This window comes from Thamnophis sirtalis, unplaced genomic scaffold (genome assembly GCF_051295495.1).
Source record: "Thamnophis sirtalis isolate CommonGarterSnake01/CBP01778 unplaced genomic scaffold, rThaSir2_p1.2 scaffold_4, whole genome shotgun sequence".
NCBI lineage: Eukaryota > Metazoa > Chordata > Lepidosauria > Squamata > Natricidae > Thamnophis > Thamnophis sirtalis.
Window position 1 is genome coordinate 117,644,318 of NW_028261384.1, and position 26,658 is coordinate 117,670,975.

The window sequence follows — 26,658 nt, forward strand, 5'->3', positions numbered from 1 at the left end:
ATGTTATTCTATTTTATTTTTCTTTATGTACGCTAAGAGCATATGCACCAAAGACAAATTCCTTGTGCGTCCAATCACATTTGGCCAATAAAGAATTCTATTCTGTTCTGTTCTGTTCTATTCTATTCCATTCAGTTTCACAGTTCACATTCGTTACTTAAGTAATACACAGGTAGTCCTCAATCCATAACAGTTCACTAAGTGACCATTCAAAGTTATAATGGCACTGAAAAAAGTGACGTGATCATTTTTCACACTTAAAGTCATTGCAACATCTCCTGGATTACATGATCAAAATTCGGACATTTGGCAACTGGTTCATATTTATGACAGTTACAGCATCCAGGAGTCCTGTGGTCCCCTTTTGCGGCTTTCTGATAAGCAAAGTCAATTGGGATGTCAGATTCATTTAATGACTGTGTTACTAACTTAACCACTGCAGTGATTCACTTAATAACTGTGGCAAGAAAGGTCATAAAATGGAGCACAACTCACTCAACAACTGTTTCACTTAGCAATGGAAATTTTGGGCTCAACTGTGGTCATATGTCCCTTAAGCATAGTTTCATGTCATTCTGCTGCTTTTACAATCTAACTGCCCCTCTACATCTATCACTCTATTGTTTTCCAATGGCTACTCGCAGAATTCTAAGTCATGTCCATATAGGCTGAAGAATTCTGGGAGTTGAAGTCTACACCAGTTCCCTAGCGGTTCGGACCGATTTGGCTGAACTAGTAACGGTTTGGCGGCCTGGGTTGCTGGAACCGGCAGCGACCCAGGTTTGCCACCCTCCCAAACTGGTTGCCCATGTGGTGTCATAGGCGGCACTATCTTTATTTTTGCTTCTGCGCATGTGCATAGCAATTTTATTGCACTGCGCATGCATGCACAATGCACATCAAGCATGCACACGCATCAAGCATGTGTGCATCAAGCATGCATGCATTAAGCGTGCGTGCATCAAGCGTGCGCGAATAGCATGCACACGAGCAAAACGGCAATAGTGCCTGCTGGAACCCATCCCTGGTCTACACATTTGGGAGACGCAAGATCGAGAAACACACTGTTACTAATTCAGCTACCAGACACTTCATCTCCTCTTCTTCTTCAGACAAAAGCACTTACCATCTTCAAGGGTTTGAAAAGAATACATATTAGCTCCTCTGAGCTAGGGCCTGAGATATTGGGTTTCAGCCTTGCCTAAGTGGTGGGGGGAAAAGAATAGTTTAGCTGTAAGCATAACTGAAGGAGGAACATTCCATTTCCATGTTGGGAGGGAAAAAATGTACACAAAACTCACCAGAAGGCTAAAGGAATATTTGATCTTGGACAGAGCGTCTTCAAACTCCTCTTGGGATGGGGGTTTTGCTCTGATGGTTAAGAGCCCCTCTGTGGTTGTGGTAAAGACAGAAACAGTAAAAAATCTCCCTGCAGCTCCATCTATTTGGAGGGCTGGTGGAGTTCCAGCCCCAAGACTCAAACCCTTTTTTGGCTCGAGAAGATCAAGGCTTGTGGTTCCAGATATCTCCTACTACCCAGGGCAGCTCAACCCTATAGATGCAGGAATAACTGCCCATTATAGTAGTCCAATTATGTTTGTAGGCCTTGGATTTGTCTTTAAGAAATAGTGGCTCTAAAAACCTTTTGGGCAAAGAAGCTTGTGCAAAAACAGAGAATAAAATTTTTTTGACTTGCGTAAAAACAGAGGATAATGCAACTACAGGAGGCATTTCTGAAGTTGTCAGGAGATCCATTGCAGAGGCCCATGATGGAAGGGGAAAGTTTCCAAGCCATAGCAAAATTTTGTGGATTCGGACAAATGTATTTGTTTTCATTGATTTATTAAAGAAATTTATATCACCATCCAACATTTTACACTGTATAATAAAAATCCATTAAAATATATATATATATATATATATATATATATATATATATATATATATATATATATATATATATATATATATATATATATATATATATATATATATATATATATATATATATATATATATATATATATATATATATCTTTCCCTCCCTCCCTGTCTCCCCCCCCCCTCTCTCTCTCACACACACACACACACACATATACACACACACAGCAGCAATAACACAATCAAATCAGCAACTTGATTGCCCTATCTCTTTTCGTGGCCCCCAAACCCAGGTAACAAAACCACAATTTTAACACCATTTAACAAGAGGGTAGGGGGCCCCATCATACCCCAGGGGAAAGATGTTCCATAAGGAAGGGGTCACCACTGAGAAGGTCCTTTTCTCATCAGGTGTACATCTCTAACTGATGGGAGAAACAAATTCTAGAATCATTCTGGAGGCGGAGTTAGAACTCACAGAAAGATTCTGATTGGGACAGACTTTAGAAGCATTTCCTGTTTCTCTAGCTGCCTTCTGCATTCCCAGCCAATCGTCTCACCTCTTGGTGTTCGAAGGCGCCCTCTTGCAGAGCTCCTGTATTGGTTCAGGTCACGGAAAGCTTCTGCACATTTCTGCAGCTTTCTTACGAAGGCTTCCACATCATCGAAAATCCGGTTCAGCAGTTCCTGCCAGAGGGGCACAGGCAATAAAGAGAATGAAAGAAAAGTTGTTTGTACTGAGCAAGGAACAAGTGATGTGAGAGAATGGGTCACCTGAAAGGCCTTTGGAAAATAAAGTGAATTTGGATGCTCCTTGAGTAGGGATACTTGTTGGTTGTTGTACTGTAATTGCTAGTTTCATTGTCACACTTTTTAAACCTGCTACAGGGAGTCCTTGAGTTATGACTATAATGGAGCCTGCCCATCACTGTCATACTCATAACAGTAATAAAGCAGGTCAGTCACACAACTGGCCCAATTTTACAATCTTTCTTTCAGGGGACATTAAGTGAATTTGTGGTCATTAAGCAAATGCCATGGTCATTAAGTGAATGACCATATCTCTTCCCCACCCCCTTCTCCAAATCTCATTTATATAAAAGCCAACAACAACAATTAATCTTCCCATTTAACTCACCACATTTTGCTCTATTGGGATGTTGGACAGATCAGGTTCCCCTATCAAGATGGCTGGAAACAGGGAGAAAAAAATGAAGGTGTTTAAGACACTAGGGCTACATTTTGCTGGGACACAAAGAGGATTAATCTGTCTTGAAGAGCCCAGTGGCAGGAAAAGACTATGCAGCTGTGTCTTCTTCTGTGACTCCCACAACCATATGAGCAGTATGAGGAACCTCACTTTCCTGTCCTTTGGTCTCTGATGAGTAGGGTGTACAGCAATGCCATGGCATCAACCTTAAGAATGAGGCCAATGGTTTCAGCTTTTGGAAGGGATCTTTAATACCATGCTTATTTTACCCAAAGAAAAGGGTGGGGGGAAGCAAACACACAAATTGTGAAGGAACCAGACAAACATTTAGACAGGCCTATTTGTGGCTAGAATATCTTGATGGGAAAGATTCCTGGATTGTTCCCTGCAACTCAAACGGAAAGTAAAATATATAAGGGTGCAACATGACTTCTTGCTAGCTGTTCTAGAAGAAGATCCCATTAAAGACAATTAATACCCTGTTTTTCCCCAAAATAAGACCTCCCCGGATAATAAGCCCAACTGGACTTTTGAGTGCATGCGCTAAAATAAGCTCTCCCCCCAAAATATTGCAACACAATAGCAGCCATGAGGTGACCACACCTTCTGAACCTCAAAAATAATAAGACCTCCCTGAAAATAAGGTCATGTGCTTATTTTGGGGGGGAAGGTCTGAAGAAAATAAGACCATGTCTTATTTTTGGGGAAACAGGGGTATATGAAGCTAGGAAACTCCTTAATGCTATGCTAGAACCTTGGTGGATGCAGCCTATAATCTCTTCTAAGCTGCAATAGTCTTTTGGGGCAAAAGCCATTTAACTGGACATGCTAGAAAATGGCCTTAAAGACCACATGGATGGATAACATATATTTTACCAAGAAGTTATGATTCTTCTCAAAATGTCCTCCTCCATAAAAACTTGTGGGGCTTAGCCTAAGGTCCTTACCATCTTCTCTTGGCCCTGGTGCAACAATCTTTGTCCTAGAAGCAACCTGCATAGGAGGCTGAGAGAAGACCTCCTGATTATCAAGCATGTTTTGGGCAGCTCTGTAAACAAGAAACATAGAGTCTGAGATCTGAAGAGAAAGACTGATTTTCACTAGATAATGCAACCTCCTTTCCATCTTACACTTGACCTGTATAACTTCCAGGCTGGGGATGGGCAAAATTTTGTAGGCTGAGGATCAATCATTGAAGGGACCTCAGGGACATAGTGAGTGGGACAATATTGCAACACTTTCTAAGACTATGTAAATAGGAATGGGATCTTTTTTGCTCCGAAGTTGGGTTTCCAAAGTTGGCAACTATAAGATTTGTGGGCTTCAGCTGCCATAGTTGAATCCCATATCAAAGCTGGCTGGGGAATTCTGGGAGTTGAAGTTCACAGGTCTTAAAGCTGTGTCTTAAAATTGAAGCCCACAAGTCTTAAAACTATGCTGGCTGGAGAATTCTGGGGCTTGAAATCTACACATCTTAAAGCATGCTGGCTAGAGGATTCTGGGAGTTGAAGTCCGCCTGCCTTAAAGTTGCCAAGTTCGGAGACACTTGCTCTAGAGCTTGAAGGTGGGGATCTTTCTATTGTATGCATTGCAATGTATGTGCGATTCAAGCTCTTCCTGGTCAAAACAATGGGAAATGAATACATTATTTGGGGGGAGGAAATGCTCAAAAGCAATTCTGGAGTTATATTCAACCCCAGGGGCACACATTGGCTTCTGAATTATATAACATTCCACGCTGTTCAGTCAACAACATAAGAATCTATAGCAGGTATCTAGACAACCCATGACCCATTGGTCACAACAAATTAACAAAGTTGGAAGGAACCTTGTAGGTCTTCTAGTCCAACCCACCGCCCACACAGGAGACACTACACCATTTCTGATAAATGACAGTTCAGTCTCTTTTTTAAAGCTTCCTGGGATGAAGCATCCACAACTTCTGAAGGCAAGCTGTTCCATTGGTTGATTGCTCTCATTGTCGGAAAATTTCTCCTTACGGTATTTCTAGGTTGAATCTCTCCTTGATCAGTTTCCATCCATTATTCCTTGTTTGGCCTTCAGGTGCCTTAGAAAATATCTTCACCCTCTTCCTCTCTATGGCAGCCCCTCAAATATTGGAACACTGCTATCATGTCTCCACTGGGTCCTTCTCTTCACTAGACAAGCCATGCCCAGTTCCTGCAACTGTTCTTCATATGTTTTAGCCTCCAGTCCCCTAATCATGTTGGTTGTTCTTCTCTGGACTTTTCCTAGAGTCTTGACATCTTTCTTATAGTGTGGTGACCAAAACTGGATGCATGATTCTAGGTGTGGTCTTACTAAGGCTTTACAGAGTGGTTTTAGTACCTCACTTGATTTTGATTGTATCCCTCTGTTAATGCAATTTAAGATTGTGTAGGCTTTTTTGGCACACTGGTGGATTTTAAAGTATCAATGGCATTTTAAAAAGTGACTTATTACCGGTCCTCTCATTTACAACCATTGCCACATCTGCAAGGTCAAAAATCAGGTGGTTGCAACAAGCGTGTATTTATGACAATTGTGGTGTCATAAAGACTCACCACTTGTGACCTTCACAAGCAAAGTCAATGGGAAAAGCCAGATTCGCTTAAGGACTGAATGATTCGCTTAACAACTGCAGTGATTTGCTTAACAACTCTGGCATGGCTCACTGAACACCTGTCTTGCTGAGCAATGGAAGTTCTGGTTCCAATTGTGATCGTAAGTGGAGAACTACCTATAGCTAAACAATCCTACTTTCTCTCTGAGTCCAGGTTGTTTGAAGGGGATGGTTGGGGATGGGATGAACTTGTATAGGTGATGCAATTGCAGAGAGAAATCTACACTGGATAAGCAGCTGGTAAGGAAGAAGTTATGGGCCTTCACCCACCGCAGAGCTCTGCTGGGAATCAACTTTTCTTGCAGCAATGTCTTAGATCAGGGGTGAGGAATGATGGCCCCTTGATGACCTGTGGACTTCAACTCCCAGAATTCCTGAGCCAGCCATGCAGTCATGCAGCCATGCTGGCTCAGGAATTCTGGGCTTTGAAGTCCACAGGTTATCAAGAGGCCATAGATCCTCACCCGTCTTTGATAAATCACAGTCTTGACTTCTTATTTATGACTAATGTGACATGGCCCTTTGAAGCTGTCCCATCCCAGCCATGGGGTTTCTTAGGCTGTGCATTTACCTCAAGGCTTCCCTCCGCTGGATATCTCCTCCTGTGTTGAAATCCAACAGGGCACTGCTGATGTCTTGCTGGATCCATTCCGCCTGCCAAGTAGAGGAAAAAAACCAGATCAAAGATGTGTTGAGAACTCTTCCCTTGTCCCAAATCCCCATGGTGTAGCTCAGGGCTAGGCAAGCTCAGGATTCTGAACTGCCTATGGGCACCATATTATAACCCTCAAACCCTTAAAAACACAGCGGTCAAGCATTAAAAATATGTAGCTAAATGTCTATGGAGATTCTCAGTCATCCAGGTCATGGTTGTCCCAAAGGTGCTTTTTCAAGAGGCAACTGGACTTTCTCTGTTCTTCCTTGAAGATGTTCTCATTCAAGAAGCTTCTTCAGCATCTTGAAAAAGCATCTTTGGGACATCAGAAGTAGAATTTTCTCTTTAACATAATTTTAAAAGGAGTGGGAAGAATCCCAGTATCTCCCCTGTGCATGGCATGTCCCCACTGTCTGTGAATGTTGTCTTTCCTTTAAAATGTTAATTGCAGCCCTCAACCACTGAATAGTTGCCATCTCCGTGTCAAGCACATTTTCTGCAGTTAGTAGAATCGAGTAATTACATAGGATCATTCTCTACACATTCTTTGTGGATCAATAGGCTCAATTCTTTTACCCTAATTTGTTCACAGTCAAAGAAGTGAATATCCGGTCTGAGCTGAGTTGTTTCCTGGCACATGAGTACAAGCAAGGATCGGGCACGGGACTCAGGGCAGACAACATCACAATAAGCCACTGTTGGCAATGCAAAGTTCTCCAGTTCCTCCTATTGGAGAAAAGAAAGTCAATCAAGGACATCAGTGGTAGGTTTCAAATTTTTTTAGAACCTCTTCTGTAGGTGTGGCCTGCTTTGTGGGACTAGCTTACCAGCCATGTAACCGGGTGGGAGTGGCTTGCCAGCCATGTGACTGGGTAGGTGTGGCCAACTTGTAAAATGTGGTGAAATTCACTTAACAACGTTCTTATTTAGCAACCAAAATGTTGGCTCAGAAACTCTGGCATTTGAAGCATGCACGTCTTAAAACTGTCAAGGTACAAGACCCTTGCACCCCTAACCCTTTAGAAAAAATACCCCAGGGGTGTTCAAACTTGACAGCTTTAAGACTTGTGGACTTCAACTCCCAGAATTCCTCCTCTAGTCATGTTGGCTCAGGAACTCTGGCATTGAAGTGTGCAAGTCTTAAAGCTGTCAAGTTACAAGACCCTTGCACCCCTAACCCTTTAGAAAAAAAACCCAGGGGTGTTCAAACTTGACAGCTTTAAGACTTTAAGGTTTAGATAGGACTCTTAGAGGTGGGTGGGGCGATTGGTGAGCCAGCCAATCAGTGAGCGGAGGGCAGGGCAAGCGTGGTATGGATGGGCGGGGGGAGGGAGCTGGAACCGGTTCTAAACGGCACTGTAGATTTGTGGAACCTCTTCTATAGAAGAGGTTAGAACTGGCAGGAACCCACCCCTGAAGGACATCCATCTAATATGGACTCTTTCCAAAGAAGAGGAATTGGGACACAGGTAACAGCCATTTCTCCCCCAAATCTTCATTAGTCACCCAGCATTGCTGCTCTGAGTAACTTTCTGCACCTTTGAGTTTATGTCAAGGAGCTTGATAGCCGATCCGTTGACCTGGAGCAACATCTCTTGAACCCAGATCTTCCCTTGCTTATCCATGATGCATAGTTTTCTGATAGCATCCTCCACAGATGTCAAATCGTCCTCTTCCCCAATGGAGAAGGTCACCAGGTGCTAAAGTATATATACATGAGAGAGATACAAGCAGATCCATTATATGCCATCAGTGTTATTATTCATCTATTTCATCAGTTTCCAAATGGTACAGGAAACCTCAATATCTTACCATGACCAGGATGTAAGTAATAGTGCAAAGATAGCAGCTATTTGGAACACCTTAATGCAACCTTTTTATTCTGAAAAACTAGCCAGTTTATAGTACTGGAGACTGATATGATTTCATGATACCATATTCTCCAAACTACACGTTGAAGATAGAAGCATGAACAGCCTTAGTAGAAGTTAGTAGATGATCATTAATCTGGCTTATAATGTGTTCCTGCATATTGGACCCCAACTATATTTTATTTTAGACCTGGGAAAAGTTTGTTCAGGTCTATTATTAAATTCTCGCTTTCTTCTTCCTTTTATTTTTCTTTTCCTTTCCTCCCACAACGTGTTATGGCCTATTGTGTTTTATTGTGTTTGTTCATCAGTTTAACCTTTGGCAGAGATTTTATATTGACATAAAGGGAAGGAAGTATCACATTTTCAGGATCAAGTTTTTTTAATTGGGGGTTGGCAAATTATTTTACTTAAAAGATTAATCTAGTTTCAATATAGCAGAGGAGTAAGTAATGTCTGAGTCCAAACAATAGTAAACTCATCTTTGAGTGGGGGGGGGGCACATGCCATATTTTTCAGAATGTAAGATGCACCTTTAACCCGCCCCTAAAAGAGCGTGGAAATGTTGGAACGTCTTATACACCAAATACAGTCATTTTTTTTTGCCCTCCCGAAGTCCCACGCCCACATCCCATTTTTGTGAAAAATGGGCAGTTTTTCACAAAAACAGAGGTGTTTTTGCCTTCCTCCAGCCCCCAGCAGTACTCTACAGGCTTCAGCAGGGCTAGAGGAAGGAAAAAATGCCCGTTTTTGCAAAAAAATGGGCTGTTTTTCACAAAAACAGAGGCGTTTTTGTCTTTCCCCAGTCCTTAGCAGCACTCTGTAGGGTTCAGCGAGGCTGGGGAAGGCAAAAATGCCCGTTTTTGCCATTTTCCGCCCATTTTTTTGCAAAAACGGGGGCATTTTTGCCTCACCCATCTTGCTGAAGCCTGCAGAGTGCTTCTGGGAGCCGAGACAGACAAAACCTTTTTTTTTCTTACTTACCTCTTCGAAATCTTGGTGCATCTTATACACCGGTACATCTTATAGTCCGAAAAATACGGTACCTTGAAGGAGGCAATGGTACATCCCCTCCTCATCCTTGGACTCAGCAGCATTTAATAATCTCTTTTTTTTCTGGGGAAATTGTATAAAAGTTGGTGAGCTGCAATTCTAGAGGGCTGTCTGGAGTAAGTGAATTATTTGGATCATTTTCATTGGTTTCAGAAGAGATATCCATTGACATGACCATGATCATATTTGTAAGTGAACTTTGATGGGACCAAGATTGGGATGGTATGAATTTCCTGGTCCTACTTGATCTCTCAGTTATCTTGGGGGTTGCTGGATATTGTACTACATCAGTTCTCCTTTCTTCAGAGTGGGTTCCAGGCACTATCGGGGGGACTGAGGCTGAGATCTTTACTTCTCAGGGTTCCTCAAAACTTGATTCTCTTGCTACTTGTATTCAACATCTACGAGAGGTTGTTGGTCAAGATGTGGGGTTGGGTCTCATCAACATGTGGATGATTTCCAGTTCAGTGATGGGTTCCTACTGGTTTGGCCCGATTTGGCCGAACCGGTAGTAGCATGACAGCCTGGGTTGCGAACTGGCAGCGACCCAGGCTGGCCACGCCTCTGAACCAGTTCCCTGATCGCTGCAGTTGCCGCCGCCATCTTGTTTTTGAGTTCTACGCATGCACAGAAAATTTTTTATTGAACTGTGCATGCACGTGCAATATGTATCCAGCATGTGCGCAAACGGCGCCCGCAAGCGAACCGGCAGTAACACCGGCTAGGATCCACCCCTGTTCCAATTGGATATCTCAACTCTTAGATGAACGGTGGCACCAAGAAGATCTTGTCCCGGTGCACAGAGGCTGTTAGAGTCTGGATGGTGGGAATAGGTCAGGTTCTACCCTAGCAAAGGTTTTCAGATTGTGGATTCAAGGTTATTTCAGTTCCAAGGATCTTTCAATAACTTAAGTCATTGATAAGGTTGCATCTCCTTAAGCAGAACTCAGGTATAATTTGTGGGTCATCCTCGAATTACAGAAAGTCATAGTAGCCAGGAGAGTTTACACGAATTCAACTTGACCAACTTGATTCAAGAAGACCTTCCCCACAGTCACTCATGCTTTAGTCATCTCTTGTTTAGATGACTACAATGCATTGTACAGGGGACTGCCCTTGAAGACTGCTTGGAAGCTATAGTTGATCAAAATGCTGCGATGCAAATTACCGTATTATGTATGGTAGGGGTTTCTAATCCTCGGCCAGTCCACGACATGCCAGAAACTGGGCCATGCAAACAAGCAAAGCCACATCCGTGGGATGCAGACAGAAGTCGAAACTACACACACCCTGATCCCTGGCAAAACCTGTCCCAGTTGAACCAGTCCCTGGTGCCCAAAAGGCTGGGACCACCCACTGCTGCTCGGAGCTCATTTTATCCTTGGGATTCCTCTGTTTCATGTAATATGGTTCCCATCTTTTAAAAGAAAAAAATTACCTGATTCTTATGGATCTGTAGTAAATTAGTAGGGTTAAAATCTTACATTATTTTTTATTCATATTCCTTCAGAGGAAAATGATTTTTTTAATGAGGGAGATAAATAGGTGGAATATAAAATGAGCAATTTTTAAGGATTTTTTTAAAAAAATAATAGCATTTAAAGGGGAAATAATAAACTAGCTCTGATTAATTTCTCACTGGATATTGCCCGGATATCTCAATACACATAAAATTATTCTGGAGCAATTCTAGCAGATCTGTTAACCAAGAAACAGTCCTCTTCAGATGACTTCCCATACTTCAATTCCTGAAACTTCTCAATCCCAATTCTGTTTTGGCCATACTTCAACACAACCTAAATGTCAAAATAACAAAAAAAAAAAAACCTACATTGACAGCATACTGAGAGACATCTGCCACAATGAAGTTAGAATACTTCTTCCTCTGTTCTGCAGAAAGAAATTTTTTAAAAACAAAATTATTCCTCATACAGGAAGGACGCAACTGAAATGCTGGCTTGACACACAAAAGGAATATTAAAATGTTAGTTTCGTTTTTATCTCATTTTAATGAGGATTTGAACATGTTTAAAAAGCACTTAAGATTACAGAGTAAATTCTTTCTATTTGGATAAGGAAGGTAGTGCTGACAGTCGAACAGCAGAAGAAGGCTGAGTGAGTGGAAGGGTGGCCCACTTCCACTCTTCTACTCCATGCAGGGTTCTTTTGAAAAGATGGAATAGACAGAACAATGGAGCTGTGTCTTTCCAAAAAATATTTCCCCTTAATCTTCAAGAGGGGTGGGGGGAATTAATTGGTTACGTTGTTTGACAAGCAGAATAGAAATATGCATGAACAGAAACAATGGCTTGTTATCATAGACCCCGAAGCTATAATGTGGCTTTTTTTCTATTTGGCTCAGCATATGTCCACTGATTATAGTTTAGGGTTATGTGCAGACCACGTGACTATAGCATCTTCCAAAAACCACGGGTTTGTGAGCCACAGGCAGCTTCAGCTGATTTAGCGTTTCCCAGTTGTAACCGTAATTGCTGGGCTTGGTGGAAATTATAGCCTAACATATATAGAAGACATCAAAACCAATACATAATGCATATTGCAGCATAAAATCATGTTTGTAGACACTTACAGTGCAAGTAGTCCTCACCTTACAACCACAATTCAGCCCAAAATTTACATTGCCTAATTGAGAAATTTGTTAAGTGAGTTTTGCCCCATTTTAAGACGTTTCTTGCCATATTTGTTAAGTGAATCCCTGCAGTTTAGTTAGTAACAAGGTTGTTAAGTGAATCTGGATTCCCCATTGACTTTGCTTGTCAGAAGGTCGTAAAAGATGATCACGTGACAACCCCCCCCCCAGGACACTGCAACCGTCATAAATGTGAGACAGATATCAAGCATCCAAAGGTAAATTACATGACCATGGGGTTGCTACAACGGTCATAAGTGTGGAAAATGGTCATAACTCACTTTTTTCAATGCCATTGTAACCTCAAAAGATCATTAAGTGAACTGATGTAAATTGTGAACTGTCTTGCACACTATTTCACTTATGTTATGTTTTGGATTCTTTTAATTAAAAATGAACAAATGGCCTCATGTAGGTCCCACAGATATTATTTTAAAAAATATTGCGGTTTATATGGCTTAGTCCTTTGTACAGAAATGGCTCCACCACCACCAAAGACATTACAATAAATTGAGGAAGCGATTGTGATCATGGAAACTAGGCGAGATGGGTCACAAACAGCCTCATCAACTTCCCAACTAGTAAATGAAGGTCTATAACTTCATGAGAATTCCAGGTGTTTTGCTCATAAAAGTTCAGATCTGCCCACAGATTTGGAAAGTTTGGTTAATATATAACAGACATATTCATTCCTATTCAGCAGTATTAACATTCAAGGATATTATACAGGTAGTCCTCAAGTTTAAATGGTAATGGAGACTGCCCATCACAGTGGTAAGTCATACCAGTTGTAAAACAGGTCATTAAAATGGTCCGATTTGATTTTACCACCTATTATATGGAGGTTGTTAAGACAACACCACAGTCATTAAACAAACCAATGGTTTGCTATGCCAATGGTTTGCTAGGGGCCGGTTTTGCCAAAATTTGCAAGCAAATACCAGTTGCAGCTGTCGAAACTTTGGAATTAAGTCATAATTCCCTTGGGGAGGTCAGTCATAATTTCGAATGATTGTTAAGTGACCTGTCGTAAGTGAAGGAGTATCTGTAACATCATCCACAGAATTATCCCTCAAAGACAAGTATTTTGTTTATTTATAAAATTTATTTAACACCTTCTTCAACTAGGATTGGAAGTGCTATAAAATCCCAAATTAATGCAATGTTATAATAATATGTAATACTGGTTAATGTAATATGCATGGTTAAAAAATGGCTTCAGTTGAAAGAAAATTCCTTGAATTTCATAATATGCAGATTAGCACTGAAAAAAAGTAGTAATATTAAATACTCTACAGTCTGAGAACCTGATTTGCATTTAATAGCATTTTTCAGACAATTACAGTACCAGGGTTTTCTTAATGAATCAGACTGTTTTAACAGAGCAAAGGAAAGACAGGAGGAATCAATCTAAGCATAAGTAAAAGAAGTTACTGGAGCATGTAATAATATTATTATGATGGCTGGTTGCACAGTCAGCCAAATGTTTAGAGTGGATTTTGGCATTTTAATCCACCTATCAAGCCCTTCCCAATGACCTAGGTTTTTGATAGATGTTGTTTTTAATAATATTAAATAATCACAGGATTGTGTCTAGTTGCAACCAAACATGTCAGAAGTTCAGCCTGGATTTGTCATTTTTGTCTGCAAGGATCTGGGATAGGCCGATGCGGATGTCTGATGGTATTAGAAGTATCAACACAGGATGTAAGTTGCTCCAAAGCTGCCCTTTGCAATTGACTAATGGTGAATTGCCAATGCCAATGGTGTTTAAGTGATGCTTCAATTGTTCTGGGATCACACCTATTGGTGCTACCTTTGCTTTCTTTTGCCACAGTTGTTCTGCTTCTATTGGCAGATCTTTATGTTTTATTATCTTCTCCAGTTCTTTCTCTTCTCTTCTGCTGATATCAGGTACTGCCATGTCCACTGTGTAGATCGTTTTATCAACTATTGTTAAGTCTGGTATGGTATGTGGCATCTGTTTGAATTCTAAAGGCCTGTTTGAATTCTAAAGTTCCAGAGCAATTTAGCTTCTTCATTTTCCATAACTTACTTTATTTTATGGTTCCATCACCACAACCATTGCTACTGTTCGGTTATTTCTGACTCTGGATGTTATTCTTTCTAGAACTGGTGCATTCGTTTCAAATATCCTCTTCTTGTTTGACTTGGATCAGTAATAGCAGATCATTATTTCTTTGTTTTCAATCTCTGTATATTTGTAAACAACTTTTCTTCTAGTAGTTCTGCAGCTGTTGGCCCTGGTTGCTCACCCAACAATCCTGAGTTCTGTAGCCCAATTTTCACCATATATCCAGGAACTCCAACATCTAGTATGGACCTTGCTAACCCATGTGACATCCGAGGCTGTTTGCCTTTCTGAAATTTACTTTCACCATATTTTTTTAATGGGGGAGACACTCTTTGTCTGGCTCATCTAATGAGACCTACCCAGTATGGTTGAACCTCTGCCATAGCTCTCATCTTCCTCAAAGCACACAAACCCTACAACCACGTCACAACCGGTTAGTATCTTACTGGGGGATGATGATGATGATGATGATTGGAGAATTTCATAAAGTATCAAAATCATAGTGAAACATTATGTGGTAAACTGGTGCCATAACCCACTGGTTATGGGTGCCATAACAAAAAATCTTGGATGGCACTTAAGAAATCTGTGCATTGACAACATCTCCATCTGACAATTACAAAAGGCCACATTGCCTAGATCCCCATATATATTATGATATCCTAGGTCCTTGGGAAGATCTTGATGTATATGAAGGCCCACACTAGTTAAAACACTTGCAGTTGTGATTTCACATTGTTGTCTATATAATAATAATAATAAATTAAACCAGAAACTTGAAATCCATAAAGGGAGAAAGGAATGTTAGATTAGACCAATTCAGTTTTGGCTGCAGAAATCTTTGCTAATACCATCCAGCCGTCATCTGGATTTCTGCAGCTCAGAATTGATAGCTACTGGTCTATGTTAGATAAGGTATTTGGAGCTAGAGTGGAGATTGCAGGCATAAAGGATTGTAGCAGGAGATGGGCACTGTGGTTAATGAGACTAGAGAATTGTTAGTTGCTAAGGATGGTAGAGCTGCAAGATGAAATAACTTTCAGTCCAACAATCATCCCAATACAAAAGTGTTCCCTTGATTATATTCCCATGGTCCCAAACTCACCATAGATGGCTCTGGCACTAGGCTTGTGAACATCACCAAATAAACTGGGAAGCAAAACAGACAAATCAGATGACAATCTTAGCTTCTCCAGCCCAAATGCCCTGCCTTCTCAAATTTTGCTAAGCTTCCAGGCTCCCTGAATTTCAGACTTGCATTTGAATAATAGTCCCAATGACACAAACTCATTTGAAAAGGCAGAAAGGAAGAAGGAATAATATTACCGTGGTTATGCCCTTGCCAAAGGCTACCAGAATGAGAACAGAATACAATACAGATTCTTGGCATACTCTGATCTGAGTTAGTGGCCATTCCTTAGGCATTAATGATGATGATCAATAGCTGTGCCTCAAGGCAAGATGGCAAGATGGAAAGGAAATGGCGGTGACTAACCGAGGAGCAATGAAGATGCTAATGAAGATTACAGGGATTGTTTTCAATCTTGCTAACATCTCAGTAGAAATGAGGGTGGCAAGAGTTGCTTAGATTTCTAACAAGGAAAGTTATTTTGGGTTCTTCAGAGGTCTTTTACATCTTTGTATCTCCTTAGAGAGGTGAGCACCTGGGAAGACCTGCTCAGGTTCTGGAGGAAAGGGTGGACTGGAGAAGATCTTAATAAATCTTTCCCAACCTGGAGCTCTGCAGAGTTGGTATACAGTGCTACATTTCCTATAAGCCCCATGCACGTCCCCTAGCTAGGGATGATGAGATTTATTATAACCCAAAACACCTAGAGATCAGCATGTTGAAGAAAAAAACAATATAAACTATGAGCCATGTTCCTTAATTTCATCAGATCCTGGCTGAATCATGCCTTTCAAAACTTTCTAAAAACAGCAGTTGCCACCTGAAAAACTACATAAATAAAAGGAGGGGAGAGATGCTGCCTAGGGAATACTCACATAAGGGATGGCATAACCCTTGGCTGCATAACAGGTCGGGTGGGAAAAATCTTCTTAACTTAAATGTGTTTTTAAAAAATGGTGAGAAATTTGTACTTTCAGACTTGCAAGATTCTGCTGAGGTAGCCTTAGAATAAAGTAGAATTAGTTCACCTGGACATATCTTCTGTGTAGACTACCTGGGAAGGCTGACAGCTATTGTCTAGACTCTAGACTAGAGGTTGGCTCATGACAACTGGACTTCTTTTCTTTTTTCTGTTTAAAACGTTTCTCTGCTTGTTCAAATAGTTTCTTCAGTCTTTTTCTTAAGCTATCTAGATAAGCAGCAAAATGTTTCAAATAACAACAACAAAGTCTAGTTGCCATAAGTCAACCTCCAGACTACTCTACCTGGATGACTGTGAATCTTCACCAAGATACTGATAGCTATTGTATCTGACTATAGAAGGGATCTCCAAACTTGGCAACTTTATGACTTGTGGAGTGCAACTCTAAGAATTCCTCAGCCAGTATGGCTGATTGAGGAGTTATGGGAGTTGAAGTCCATAAGTCTTAAAGTTGCCATGGTTAGAGATCCCTGCTATAAACAAATCCCTTGTATCTATCCTGATGTGCAATAGTTTTCCAGATTGCATTTAGGAATCCATCTCCCCAGATCTTAAATATTTACAAAATATTTACAAAAGGGTTTTATCACACTTCTGATGAATAAGGTATGTACTGAGTTTTTTGTGATACTGAAAAACAAAGCTAGTTTTCATTGAGTGGATCTCACCAGCAGAAGCAACCAAAAGGAATCAGATACAGAATCAGATTCCATCATAGAGGTACTCTTCGAACACAATGCCTTGGACAATGCTTGGTCTATCATTTGGGAAGAGTTGATCCCAGAAATTTTGTTATTTATCTCTTTAGTCAGGCAGGTATTAAAAATATAATATTTTTTTCATATGCTTACCTTCCGGAGTCGCTCATGATGTCAGCAATTTTCTCTGAAATTCACACCACAACCTTTACAAAGGAAGAGAAGAAAAATCAGCAATTTGTCCAAGAACAGGTGGGTTTTGTACCACAGCTCCAAGAACAGCAGCCAAGACCTGACTTCCCACTGCAAGAACATTATGGAGTCAAAATTCAAGATAAAACCCAACTCAAACCGCAGTGCCAAAAGTTCCAAATAGAAATTCTATAGATTTTTTTTTTATTTGGGAGAATCATTTTCTGTCCAAAGCTATGTCCCCAATCTTTATCTTCCCAGTCCATTTCAACTCGACTGAAGTTGCCTAAATAATATTCCTGGAAAATTCAATCTGCCAACTGCAAGATTTGATAAAGCACTTTGCGTTATAGCTTGATCTAATGGTTAAGGCATCAGGTAAGAAAGCAGGAGACTATGACTTCCAAGTTCTACCTTAGCCATGAAAGTGAATGGTGACTTTGGGGCAGTCCCTCTCTCTAAGCCCAACCCACCTCACAGGGTTGTTGATGTGGGGAAAATAGGAGCCGGAAGGTGTGTTAGATATGCTCACCTCCTTGAATTATTTGTAAAAATAATAAAGGCTGGATATCAATAAATATAAATAAAACATAAATCAATCCCTCACATCTTAGGACCAACGTGCTACATAAATTTAAATCAAAGAGACTTTTCCCCCTCGAAAATTCTGGTTTCAGGTACCCAGTCTGGGGAAAATAGGAAATGCCAATGCCTGAAAGATATAGTGTTCATTTCCACATTCTTTAATTTCTTCATTAACTGACCAGTTGTATTGATTTATGGGTTAGTTACATGTCTTCGGTTACATTTCTACCTGCTACTTTATGGCCCAAAAGACTGAGGGGGCCTTACATGGCTTTCCTTTTAATTTCACCACAGTCCTGAATAGTCAAGTTAGGTTGAGAAATTGTACCTGGCTCAACATTACACAATGATTGAAATTCTGATTTTGGTTTTGACCAGCTTTGATCAAATGCAGCCTCAGTTCATACAACAATCCATAACTTAATTTGCTTGGTTTCAGGTTGATGCATTTGACTGCAGAATTGCACTTTAGCAATTCTGAATTTAGCCAGCTAATAGGTTGTCTGTTGTTCTCAAAAACATGATGAAACACCCCTCCCCCATTACTTAACATAACAGTTCATTTAACTGTACTGCCAATGAGGGGCCTAGCCCAAACGTAGGAAAACAAATTACTTGAAATAATTACTTGAAGTAAAAAAAAAATTACTCTAGTTTGTCCCCAGAGTAAAATAATAGTACTCTACTAATAGATAATTCCTCACTGCGGGAATCCATTAGATCACCCTTTTGTGACTTCAACCCTCTGGGTTTGTTAGCGTGCAATTCCCATGAAAAAGGGAAGAGATGGCTCAGTGGCTAAGACGCTGAGCTTGTTGATCAGAAAGTTCAGCAGTTCAGCTGTTTGAATCCCTAGTGCTGTGCAATGGAGTGAGCTCCCGTTACTTGTCCCAGCTTCTCTGCCAACCTAGCAGTTCAAAAGCATGTAAAAATGCAACTAGAAAAATAAGAACCACCTTTGGTGGGAAGATAACAGCGTTCTGTGCACCTTCAGCATTTAGTCATGCCGGCCACATGACCACGGAGATGTCTTCGGAGAGCGCTGGCTCTTTGGCTTTGAAATGGAGATGAGCACTGCCCCCTAGAGTCAGGAATGACTAGCACATATGTGCGAGGGGAACCTTTATCTTTAAGTAATTGCTGGAGTCCAACACATTTAAAGATTCACTCATTTTGGAAATGCCACACATTAAACATACGTTTCTCAACCCCGGCAAGTTTAAAATGTGGGACTTCAATTCCCAGAATTTTTCAGTCAGCATGTATGGATTTGAACTCCCAGATTCCTTCAGGCAGCATGTGTGGACTTCAACTCTCAGAATGCAGCAGCATGCTGGAGAATTTTGGGAATTGAAATCTAGATAGCCAATGATTCAGTGTACAAATCACACTAAGCTCTTATTTGTTTCAGCATTGTAGTCTAGTTCTACACCAATATGAAAACTTTGATTTAGAAACCAGTGTTGGGTGGCTTTGCATCAACAAGGCAAAACTATAAAACATTATTTCAAAATCACGGCTTGTTTTGCGCCAACATGCAAAACTGTAAACCATGGTGTAGAAACCAGATTTGGTAGAGTCTACATAATCAGCCAGCCAAAACAAACAAATTGTACAAAGACTTAATGCAAAATGAAGTCCATCCATTAAGGAAATGTTTACCAGCATAATCTTTCAGTGCATAAATTACCCATGAAGATTTTAATCCATATCAGGGTATCTGGAAGGTGCGTAGCTAAGGTCTGTTTCCCATCTCACCCACTCTTAGTTTATCAGGCCAACCCCTCTTGTCTTTTGAGGGAGAAGCTAATAAAAACAGTCAGCTTGTTGTATGCACATATTATCTATTTCCTAGTGAGGAAGGGTGCAAACGTGTAGCAGGGTGCTAAACTGGCCGGATGCATCAAGTGCAGGCTGTACCCACCTCAGTTCCACAAATGGGAAAAACATCGCGAATGTGGCAATGTGACATGACAAGACTACTGAGTAGACCAGTGGTTCCCAAACTTGGCAACTTTAAGACTTGTGGACTTCAACTCCCAGAATTCTCCAGCCAGCAGAACAGAGCTGGCTGGAGAATTCTGGGAGTTGAAGTCCACAAGTCTTAAAGTTGCCAAGTTTGGGAACCACTGGAGTAGACCATTGCAATTGTGTCTTTAATGGTGCCATTTATCAATAAGCTGTGAGCATGCTAACAGCTAGCCACCACTTAACCTTAGTGGTGCAGTGGTTAGAATACGTATTGCAGGCTAATTCTGCTGACTGCCAGCAGTTCAGCAGCTCGATTCTCACCGGCTGAAGGTTGACTCAGCCTTCAATCCTTCCAAGGCTGGAAAATGAGGACCCAGATTGTTGGGGGAGATATGCTGACTTTGTAAACTGCTTAGAGAGGGCTGTAAAGCACTGTGAGGCGGTCTATAATTTCTCAGTGCTGTTGTTATTTAAGAAATTGTTAAAAAGCAAGGTTTGATTTGATACGTTTGTTGTTATAGAAATGGCTAGTCTATGCTAAATATGTAAAAGTAAAAGCTGAGGCTGTATTTTATCATTTTTATTCTACTGCGGAAATCAATGGGTGTTTTCCTTCCCCCCCCTCACCTCACTCCATACTCCTCTTTTCCCCCCTTTCCTTTTTGACTTTGTTTTCATTGTCTTCTATATAATGAAAAATGTTTTTTAAAAGCCCATGTGCATGTACACAATGTACTGCAAATACGAAAACAGTGCGTTGGGTGTTTTTCGGAAGGGTGTGTGCTTTTCTGCGCCTGCCTGTTGAAGAAAGGAAAATAACTTAGCACTGCTGCTTCCTGAGAATCTTGCAAATTGCCACACCCCTTCATGACACCGGGTGACAATTCTGTTTATTAAAGGTGGGTTGCCACTCTGCTGAGTGATTGATCAACGCAACCACTCCCTGGTTTTACATCACAAATGTTCTTTAGGGGAAGAGAAATTTGCACAAGGTGTTTTGGGTTACAAGCCTGAAGGTAAAGGCTTGAAATATTCTTTTTAAGAGAAAGGAGACCAGGACCGTCAGTTCTTTGCAAGATCTACATCCAGCTACAGATTTGTGCACATGAATTTAGCAACTATGACCAATAATTAATATAGAAGTGGTGGTTGTGATGAGAAATGTGGATTTTTTTCAGTTAGGTGGTGTTTTGGGTTTAAGGTTCAGGTGGAGAAGGGCCACTGCTTAGCCATCTCCCCTTTTTTCTTCTGCTAGCTATGCAAATGAGATGGATTTTAAAGAAGAGCTAACCATCTTCCCTGCATTGATAGCCTTAGGGACAAATGTTTAAAGTTGGCTGTGCTGTACATATAGTCCTTGACTTACAATAGTTCATTTAGTGACAGTTCAAAGTTACAACAGCACTGAAAAAAGTGACTTATGATCGTTTTTCACACTTACGACCATTGCTGTGTTCCCGTGGTCAGGTGATCAAAATTCAGACACTTAACAACTGACTCATATTTATGCTGGTTGCGGTGTCTTGGGGGTCATGCGATCACTTTTTGTGACTTTCCGATACCAAAGCCAATGGGGAAGCCAGATTCACTTAATAACCATGTCACTAACACTAGCTGCACAATGATTCATTTAACTACTGTGGCAAGTAAAGTCATAAAATGGGGCAAGATTCGCTTAACAAATGTTTCATGTAGCAATAGAAATTTTGGGCTCAATTCTGGTCGTAAAACAAGGACTCCCCATACTTCCAATGTCACAGATGCTGCATCTGCTGTTGGCATGCAAGGTATTAAAAAAACATAGAAGTGTAATCTTTTGACCAAAAAAGGCTTGTATCATTGCTAAACCATGGCTAAATATTGATTCTTTATTAGGAGATCAGGGAATTATGCTCAAAACTTATTCTTCATTTTGAACCTGTGCCTAATCCTAGGAAGCCACAAAAGTAACAAAACCTCTGTCTATGCAGCCTGGACTTTCTTGGCATCATTTAGTACAATTTTGCTTTCCATATTTAGTTTAATTCCTACTACTGGTAGTCCTCGACTTACAACTATTCTTTTAGTGATCATTCGAAGTTAGAACCTCACTGAATAAAGGGACATGACCTTTTTCAAACTTACGACTGTTGTAGCATCCTCATGGTCATGTCATTAAAATGCAGATTCTTGGCAACTGTTTTATATTTATGATGGTTTCAGTGTCTTGTGGGTCTTGTGATCACATTTTGTGACCATCTGACAAGTAAAGTCATTGGGGAAACTAAACTCACTTATCAACCATGTTACTCACTTAACAACCGCAAAGACTCATTTAAAAACTGAGAAGGAAGGTTGTAAAATGGGGCAAAATGTACTTGGCAAAATTGGGCTCAATTGTGGTCGTAAGTCAAGGATTATCTGTATCTTCAGAGAATTTAAGACTACAATGCACATTTCAGTGTTACTCCCAAATCTTGGCTCTTAGCCTCTTTTCTCGTTTTTAAAATGGACATCCTGCCTTTTGGCCAACATGGATGCAAACAAAGCGGTACACAATGTGTGGACTCCAAGTGTGCCCATTTATCAAGAGCACTTTTCCCACTCCTTGTTCAAACACACAGTGCCACACGTACACTTTCTCTGAGTTTTAAGGATCCAATATTTTTCTAAGTGCAAATTGAGGGTTCGGTTCCAGCTCCAGTGTTTTAGAAGTAATCTGTTCAAAAGGGCAGAGAACAGCAATTCTATACCCTGTAATATCATTGTGGCTGAATTATAACTTTCAGCACCCTCGGTCAAGGCAGGCCACTAGGAGCTGAACAGCTCAGTCCCCACCTTGCATAATCCGTGTTGGCAGCCTGCAACAATCACACTTTATTTCAACTATTCTTTGAGTTCCTGGTTGCCCAACTTCAGAGTTGGTTTTTGATTAAGTTTCCATGATTCAGGTGCCCTTCCCAGAGAGCACAGAGAATTGTCCTCTAATATGGAATGGGCAAACCGTGAACACAGAATCACTTTTACCTGAGGGGGTCCTTGGTGCTCTTTAGCATGTCTGTTTCCTTGCAGATGTTTCATTACCCAAAATATGTTAGCTACTTTGGGTAATGAAACATCTGCAAAAAAAACCAACCAAGCTCAGAGAGAACCAAGTGTGCCTCATTTCAACCACGAGTTACAAATATTCTTCTTTTTCAGTAACTCTTCTAGCTATGATTGCTAACCATTGATAGGACTGTTCCCCCAATGTTGCAGCAGAGAACATCCCAAAACCACACATTTTTTTAAAAAAAACTACTTTTCCCCCAAAAACTCAGGGAAAAAGAGACATCTCTTGGTTGATATATATATATATATATATGATATCATCGCATGACTCCTGCCTTGAGCAAGAGGTTGCATTAAAAGACTTCCAAGATCCTTCCACCCTATAAAGCCTCAGTCTTCCTCCTGCCTGTCTATCCCATCCTTTTTTGGCGGGTATCATTAGTCTCTCCATTATGGCTCACAATCCTGCTAAATATATTAACATTTGGCTTCCAAAGTGATGCCCACTTCTATTGAAACATTGATGACTTAGACCAGTTTTCCTCAAACCTGATGCTCTCCAGAAAGAAAGGCGATGTCCTCCAATCTGCACTCCAACTGCTTGAAAGCATGGGGTGAAGGAAAACTGCCTTGATCTCAATTCAAAGCCCAGAGTCCTGAACTGCTCTTCTGTTATTCCCAGTTTCAATACTCAATATTCAATACTCAATACTCAAGTACTATCAAAGTCCCTGTAAATGGTGATCAGGTTCCTAACCACCTCACTCTGTTCCCCAAATCCCCCTTCAATATGAGAGATTCACAAAAAGATCCTTTTGGTCACACCCATCAGACCTACCCCAAGGAATGTATCCTCAATATTATTGGAATTACTTACTGGGCAAAAGTCTGTTCTTCTCAGCTCTTTGCTTCTGCTGCTATCATTTCTCCTTGGGACACAAAGCTAGCAACATCTGACTGGCACGTAGAAGTTATGAGCTTCTTGTATGACTTGCGAGACTTACTGGTCCCTTCGCAGGCAAACCTCCCAGCTGTGCCACACCCCTTGCATACCTGGGCAGCTAGTAGCAGCTTGGTTGCTGAGGTGAATTACTTTGCACTCTCTCTGGCGTATAAACCACTTGAAACACAACTGAAACTGCAGGAAGGGGAGGGCCTCTTCTAAATGGCAAATTCCCTTCATGGATTCCTTCCTTCTTGGAAGAAGATACTACAGTGATCTGCAGATCCCACAAGCAGAAATTATGTTTTATATATGTATGTCTGTATGTCTGCATGTATGTATGAGTACCTGCACATTCTTGGAAGAAGATACTACAGTGATCTGCAGATCCCACGTAGAGATTATGGTGTGTGTGTGTGTGTGTGTGTGTGTGTGTGTGTGTGTGTGTGTATACACCTGCACATTCTTGGAAGAAGATACTACAGTGATCTGCAGATCCCACGTAGAGATTATGGTGTGTGTGTGTGTGTGTACACCTGCACATTCTTGGAAGAAGATACTATAGTGATCTGCAGATCCTACAAGTAGAGATTATGTTTTGTGTGTGTGTGTGTGTGTGTGTGTGTGTGTATGTATGTGTACCTGCACATTCTTGGAAGAAGATACTATAGTGATCTGCAGATCCCACAAGTAGAGATTATGTTATAAATGTGTGTGTGTGTGTGTGTGTGTGTGTGTGTGTGTGTGTGTATGTATGTATGTATGTATGTATGTATGTATGTATGTGTACCTGCACATTCTTGGAAGAAGATACTATAGTGATCTGCAGATCCTACAAGTAGAGATTATGTTGTGTGTGTGTGTGTGTGTGTGTGTGTGTGTGTGCGTGCGTGCGTGCGTACGTACGTATGTATGTATGTATGTATGTATGTATCTATGTATGTGTACCTGCACATTCTTGGAAGAAGATACTATAGTGATCTGCAGATCCCACAAGTAGAGATTATGGTGTGTGTGTGTGTGTGTGTGTGTGTGTGTGTGTGTGTGTGTGTGTGTGTGTGTGTGTGTGTACCTGCACATTGGAAAGCTGTACTCCCAGTGTTTGTCTTCTAAACAACTTCTGACAGCAAGCTGTCCCACTGGTTCTCACTGTTAGGAAGTTTCTGCCTTAATTCCAGGTTGCTTCTCTCCTTGATTATTTTCCATCCATCGTTTCTTGTCTTGCCTTCTACGCATCACAACATACCTGAAAATGCAGTCATGGTGTGTGGTGGATTTTTTTTTTTAATGGAATCATTTTGTGAAACGGGAGGCTATCACTTCAAATCCGGAGTCTCCTACTTTGTACTAAATCCTGGGGTGACTAATGAAGGACAAAAGAACATATCTTTTAGGTTCTCCGTTTGCGATAAAGAAGAACCGATGTGGCCAGCAGACATAAGTTAGCTTTCCTCACTTAGGCCGCACAGAAAGTTAGGCCTGAGCTGCTGGTATTGTATTGTTTTCTTCTCTCAGGCTGTGGTTGACATTTTTCATTAAACCGAATGCCAGGACTTGTTCCCACAAAAGTTATTTTATAGCTTCCTTAAAAATAATAAAAAGGATAGAGTATTTGGGGGGGGGGGGAAAGGTTGTGTTGATGAAATTTTTAATTATCTTACTGCTTCTTTTATAACATGCAATAGACACTGATGCCAGACAAGCATGTTGTTATGAGAAACTGTGAGGTGACTTTTGTGTCTTATGTTCATCATGGGGTTCAAAGAAATACTGAAAAGCCATTGCCTGGGGATGGGGAGGAGGAGGTAGCTGAAGAATTGAAATGATAATAACAGAGTTGGAAGGGACATTAGATGTCTTCTAATCCAACCTCCTGCTCAGGCAGGAAACCCTATAATATTTCACACAAATGGTTGTCTAATCTCTTCTTAAAAACCTCCAGTGTTGGAGCACCCACAACTTCTGGAGGCAAATCATTCCACTGAATAATTGTTCTATCAGGAAATTCCTCAGTTCTAGGCTGCTTCTCTCCTTGATTAATCTCCATCCATTGCTTCCTGTCTTGCCTTCAGGTGCTTTGGAGAATAGCTTGACTCCCTCTTCTTTGTGGCAAACGCTAAGATCAGAGGTGGGTTGCTCCCGCTTCGGCCCGGATCGGGTGAATGGTAGTAGCGGCGGCGGGAGGCTCCGCCCACCCACCTGGACGCTTCTCACATGTGCAGAAGCATTAAGCATGTACACACTAGTGAACCATTAGTAAAAAAAATGGAACCCCACCACTGGCTAAGATATTGGAACACTGCTATCATGTCGCCTCTAGTCCTTCTTTTCATTAAACTAGACATACCAGCTAGACATACCATAAACTAGACAATTCCAGCTACAATTCTTTATATATTTTAGCCTCCAGTCCCCTAATCATCTTTATAAGTATAATCTTTATTGTCATTGTACTTAAATACAACGAAATTGGTTTGCTCTTCTCTGAACTCTTTCTAGAGTCTCCACATCTTTTTTTTTTTTTGCATTGCGGCAACCAAAACTGGATGCTGCATTCCAAGAGTTATCAATTCCTTTGGTATGGATCAGAAAAAGTAATCTACTGATAGCCATTTATCCCTAGGCCAAAGGATGATTTGAGGTAGAAGATCCAGCCCTGCAGCTAAGCAGATAGGAGCACCCCAGCATGCTTGAACCAGGATCTCCAAAAATACATTGTGTAGGAGCCTAGGTGGATATGCAGAACAATCATCGCACTAAATAAAATGAAGGAAAAAGATCTAGCAAGGAAAGAGCTAAAGCACTCGGCCACAGGTGAACTGCTCATTTTCACCCTGTAACACAAGGGTGTGTCCACGCATTCAGTTTTAGGTGTGGATACAAACACAAAATATTTTGTATAATGTAGTAAAAGAGGCACAGTTCCCATTCTGTTTATTCATAATGCAGCTATTTCCAGATGCGTCTATTTTTAGACACCAAGGCCGGAGAAGCAAGTCGGACTGCTTATCCCTCCAGGTTTCTATTACATCCTCTGTTGGCAGATGGCTTTTCCTATAACCCCTTGGCCCACTTCTAATCACGGGGGAA

At 40.9% G+C, this 26,658-nt stretch overlaps 1 protein-coding gene across 2 annotated transcripts in view; it reads right to left on the bottom strand.

Annotated features, from left to right (window-relative positions):
• EPS8L1 (EPS8 signaling adaptor L1) overlaps positions 1–23,646 on the bottom strand; it is a 50,989-nt gene extending 27,343 nt beyond the window's left edge. For both annotated transcript variants that reach the window (XR_001313516.2, XM_014065781.2), the window contains exons 1-12: positions 23,503–23,646; positions 17,001–17,053; positions 15,144–15,187; positions 11,125–11,183; positions 7,908–8,069; positions 6,946–7,095; positions 6,286–6,368; positions 4,039–4,139; positions 3,020–3,072; positions 2,442–2,568; positions 1,302–1,390; positions 1,127–1,201 (exon numbers count right to left, since the gene is read on the bottom strand). Coding sequence is in view for 1 of the 2 variants with exons in the window: in XM_014065781.2 (XP_013921256.2) it covers positions 1,127–1,201; positions 1,302–1,390; positions 2,442–2,568; positions 3,020–3,072; positions 4,039–4,139; positions 6,286–6,368; positions 6,946–7,095; positions 7,908–8,069; positions 11,125–11,183; positions 15,144–15,187; positions 17,001–17,017 (960 nt within the window). In the remaining variant the exon portion in view is untranslated. The remainder of the gene's footprint in view (positions 1–1,126; positions 1,202–1,301; positions 1,391–2,441; positions 2,569–3,019; positions 3,073–4,038; positions 4,140–6,285; positions 6,369–6,945; positions 7,096–7,907; positions 8,070–11,124; positions 11,184–15,143; positions 15,188–17,000; positions 17,054–23,502) is intronic.
• Positions 23,647–26,658: the final 3,012 nt, after the last annotated feature.